The 4,218-nt window shown below is 47.9% G+C and overlaps 1 protein-coding gene across 2 annotated transcripts; it reads left to right on the top strand.

The window, feature by feature from the left end:
• Window positions 1–489: 489 nt before the first annotated feature.
• TCEAL5 (transcription elongation factor A like 5) lies at window positions 490–3,658 on the top strand. Of its 2 annotated transcripts, XM_033201924.1 has the most exons (3): window positions 490–684; window positions 2,009–2,076; window positions 2,759–3,658. In XM_033201924.1, the coding sequence occupies exon 3, from the start codon at window positions 2,786–2,788 to the stop codon at window positions 3,404–3,406; it is 621 nt and encodes a 206-aa protein (XP_033057815.1). In that variant the 5' UTR covers window positions 490–684; window positions 2,009–2,076; window positions 2,759–2,785; the 3' UTR covers window positions 3,407–3,658. The 2 variants fall into 2 exon arrangements, with proteins under 2 accessions (XP_033057815.1, XP_033057816.1); XM_033201925.1 differs by lacking the exons at window positions 490–684; window positions 2,009–2,076 and adding an exon at window positions 2,412–2,432.
• Window positions 3,659–4,218: the final 560 nt, after the last annotated feature.

Genomic DNA, 4,218 nt, shown 5'->3' with positions numbered 1-4,218 from the left:
TCTCATAAATGAAATTGCTTTATTTAATTTTGTGCTTATAAGAATAATTCATGCTGAGGAGAGTGAATTAAATAAGACCAAAAATATTTAAAAAAAAAAAAAACCCTATTTTGACTACTTGTATCCCTACTTGACAATCCACCTTGTACCCATTATGAGAAGACCTGGTCCACAGGCAGAATGAACATCAGCGGCTGCGTGTAGAATTAGATTGAGTAGGTGTCTTAGGATAACAGGAGAGAAAGAAAAAAAAATTCCTCCGAGATGTACCAATGGCCAATAGCTCTAGAAGAAGGTGCAGCCCCTCCCTGATAACCACGGAAGAATAAATACATACCACACAGAGAAAGGGCCACATTTGACTTCTGGGATTAGCAAAGACCAAAATTAGTGACAGGGCCCCGTGCTGTGGGGCGAGATAGAGGGCTAAGCGGGGGTCGGGGGTGCAGAGGGCGCTCAGACGGAGAGACTAGTGAAGGGAAGAAGTGGGCTGGCTCCTGACGCACTTTCTGCGGGTGGGAGGGGAACTAGGGACCCGAGCCCACTGGTGACGTTTTTCTCACGTGATCTGAAGCCGACGTGTGCAGAAGTCCCTCTCCTCCAGGTACCAGCTCTCTGTTTCCGTGGAGGAAGGCAGACTTCAGACTGAGGGACAGAGAAGGCAACTGCCCTACAGCCCTTCAGGTCGGTACAAGTCGGGGACCCCTGAGGTAGGGATGGTAATGGACATAGGCTACAGAGGATCGGATCTGCTTTCTAGATACCGCCCCGTTCCACCCCCATTCATTTTGGCGCAGAAATTTTTTTGTGTTGGGCAAGAGGTATGGGTACCAGCTTTTATTTCCCTGGAGAAGTGCAGGCTTCTGGCAGAAGGAAATGTGAGAAAGAGTCATTTTCCCGAGATGGCTACGAATCCATAGCCGCCTGTGGATCCCTGTGGTTGGGATGGCAGAGGGCAAAGACCAGAGCGGGTCCAGGACTGGATTCTCTCCACTCCTTTCCCGACGCTCACTCATTTGGTGCAAGAAATGGAGGGCTTGGTGCGGGGCGGGGAGGAGGGAGGGGGGCGGAACTCGAGAGAGGTCAAGGGTTGAGAATTGGGTACCAGTTGGGAACTCCTAGGAAGCGGGCGACCGGCGATGTCTGATGGAGGAGGAGGAGGACCAGGGAAGAGAACAGCGATGAAACGGCGAGAAAACAGCCTGATCCCTGCAAGGCAGCGGGAGGCGGGCGCAGTCAGTGACCCCAGGCTGCGGAGGGCGGACCCTGCAACGGGTCCAGGCCTGAGTTCCCGGTGTCTTTTCTCCATCCTCCTTCCATTTTGGAGACGGAAATGGTGGGCTAAGGGGGTCAGGGGAAGGAGGTGCTGTAGAAAAAGGGAGACAGAGGTTTGATCTGGGGATCAGCTCCCTATCCAGGAGGAGTGGCTTCTGAACTAGGAGGATTGAGATGAGGTAGCAGCAAGACCAAAAATGTTACCGGGTTTGGAAATAATTTGTCTCTTGCATTGCAGAAAAATGTGGGCTTTCTGTGTATGTGGGGAGGAAGGAGGTGGCAGGGGTGTTTTGGACATTTCTGCCTGGCCCCCTGTCTCTGTCACCACCATTTTCAGAGAAGTGGTGGGCTCTGCTATTTGGCTACCCTGAGGTGAGGGATTTGGAATGTAGAGATCTGAGTGCAGCAGAACACTCTGTCTTCAGAACATCCTTGTCTCTAACCCCACTCATTTTCGTGCCAGAAAAGTGAGATAAAAATTTGGGAGGAAGATTCAGAAACATTGAAACGCTTTGGAAATAATCTTTCTCGCCTGTTTCCCAGAAGTAGAACAATGGAGGCTCTTAAGAAGGAGCTGCGGAAGGGGAATCAGAGAAGGCAAGGGAAAGGGCAAGGAGGTGATAGGAGCTGGGAAAGTGTTGACAAATAAGGTCCCAAAGAACCAGTGTCCAAGTTACCAGTCATTCACTTTCTCAATTTCTCATTCACCCACCTGTTTCTTGTCTTTCTGCAGGTCTTCAGGTCTGTGGTTGTGGACACTAACCCAGACAAGAAAAGGAAAGACCTGCAGTATCAGTGCAGGTCAGTGGGAGAGGGCTACTGCACCAGGACCCTTGAGAGTAGGAGTGACTTAAGCCAGAACAGAAGTTGGGGAGGCCACTGCCTGCCACCCCTCCTCCAATCCTCCCTCTTGCAGTTTCAGGATACATGACTGCTGTCAAGACCCTTAGGGAATATGGTGATCTATGGCTGGTGAGGATAGAGGGGAGAATAAGAAAGTAAGAGAATGGAGATGTAGCATCTGTGATGCCCCTTGAGGATATAAGAGTAGCCCTGAAATCTGAGAACTGGCTATGGTTCTGTTCTGTCTGCAGTTTTATAAGTCTTACAACTGCTTGTAAGGGGAAAAAGAAGAAAACTGCCCAGGATTTCTGCAGGTCAGTGTAAATTGGAACTACTCAGTTAAAATGGTATGGGTAGGCATAGCCAAGGCCAGAGCAAAGTTTAAGGGCCAGTATGCTCCTATGCATTTCTCAGGACATCCTCTTTAAATGTAGGGAGAAGCACCTGTGGAAGTTTCTGTAAGACTGGCTCATGTGAACATTTGTAAAGTGAAAAGGAAAGGAAGGAATGTAAGGGTGGGAGTGTACCTGGAAGATGGGATAGGGTCAGGAAAACCTTAAGTTAAGACAGGCAAGTACTATCAGGACCTGTGTTCAACTCCCAAAGCCCTAGAGTCCTGTGTCTTCTTTTTGTCTCCTAGGAAAGGCAAAGAAGGGAACATCTCAACATGGAAAAGCTCTACAAAGAAAATGAAGGAAAGCCAGAGAATGAAAGAAACCTAGAAAGTGAGGGAAAGCCAGAAGATGAAGGAAGTACAGAAGATGAAGCAAAGTCAGACGAGGAAGAAAAGCCGGACATGGAGGGGAAGACAGAATGTGAGGGAAAGCGAGAGGATGAGGGAGAGCCAGGTGATGAGGGACAACCGGAAGATGAGGGAAGCCAGGAAAAGCAGGGCAAGTCCGAAGGTGAGGGCAAGCCACAAGGCGAGGGCAAGCCAGCCTCCCAGGCAAAGCCAGAGAGCCAGCCGCGGGCCGCCGAAAAGCGCCCGGCTGAAGATTATGTGCCCCGGAAAGCAAAAAGAAAAACGGACAGGGGGACGGACGATTCCCCCAGGGACTCTCAGGAGGACTTACAGGAAAGGCATCTGAGCAGTGAGGAGATGATGAGAGAATGTGGAGATGTGTCAAGGGCTCAGGAGGAGCTAAGGAAAAAGCAGAAAATGGGTGGTTTTCATTGGATGCAAAGAGATGTACAGGATCCATTCGCCCCAAGGGGCCAACGGGGTGTAAGGGGAGTGAGGGGTGGAGGTAGGGGCCAGAAAGACTTAGAAGATGTCCCATATGTTTAATGTCTTTGGCCTTTAATTCTGATTTCTCTGATGGGAATATTGCCAGTCCTGCTTTTCCTGGCAGGCATTTGCCGGGCTATGTGCTTTAACCTTAAGCTGATACTTTCCTTTAGGTGTCACTCTTGTTACCAGCAGACTTTTGACCTACCTACAGTGCTCTGTCTTTTAGTAGAGGATTTTCACCCATGTGCATGGAATAAATGTTCATGGTACATTGTAAAATAACAATAAAAAAGAGTTTTCAGAACCATGTATACAGTATCAGTCCATTTCTGAAAAAATAAAATGTTTACATAATACATCCATACATGGGGGACACTATGCAATTGAGTAGACCAAAGAGAAATAATGATTTTCTTTGTGTGGTGGGACTGAAAATTATTCTTTTTCTCATATGTACTTTTTTCTAATCTAAAAAACACAGGCTATTTTTGTTTTAAAGGAAGTAATAAAAGGTAAACAAAATAGGAAAACAGTAAATACTAAGCAATCAAAAGAACTATTCATTGATCATATGAAGGCAGTGGAGACACTTACAATTCTTGTTGTTGGAACACAAAATGGTAGGTAAAACTCACATTACCCCTGGGACTTGAAGTTGGAGGAATCAACCTGGCAGTTACTACAGATTCAGTGCTGTAAGAGACAGCCTTGTGTGAAATGGGGCTAAAACTTACCTCCCAGGACTGTGGAGTAGATCAGATGTGACGCTTGAGTCTGTGACCTATGTTAGGCTGGCTCCTGCCCTCTCCCCTGCACTAATAGTACCAAGTCAGACAGTTGGTGAGGGTGTGGAGTGTTGCTGAGGGATA

The sequence above is a fragment of the Trachypithecus francoisi genome, unplaced genomic scaffold (assembly GCF_009764315.1).
Source record: "Trachypithecus francoisi isolate TF-2019V2 unplaced genomic scaffold, Tfra_2.0 Lachesis_group6, whole genome shotgun sequence".
NCBI lineage: Eukaryota > Metazoa > Chordata > Mammalia > Primates > Cercopithecidae > Trachypithecus > Trachypithecus francoisi.
Note: the sequence above shows the minus strand (reverse complement) of the source record. Positions and strands in the feature narration are given on the sequence as shown.

Excerpts from the sequence above, each read along its gene's own strand:
- TCEAL5 (XM_033201924.1), top strand. The coding sequence starts at position 2,786 with ATGGAAAAGCTCTACAAAGAAAATGAAGGAAAGCCAGAGAATGAAAGA.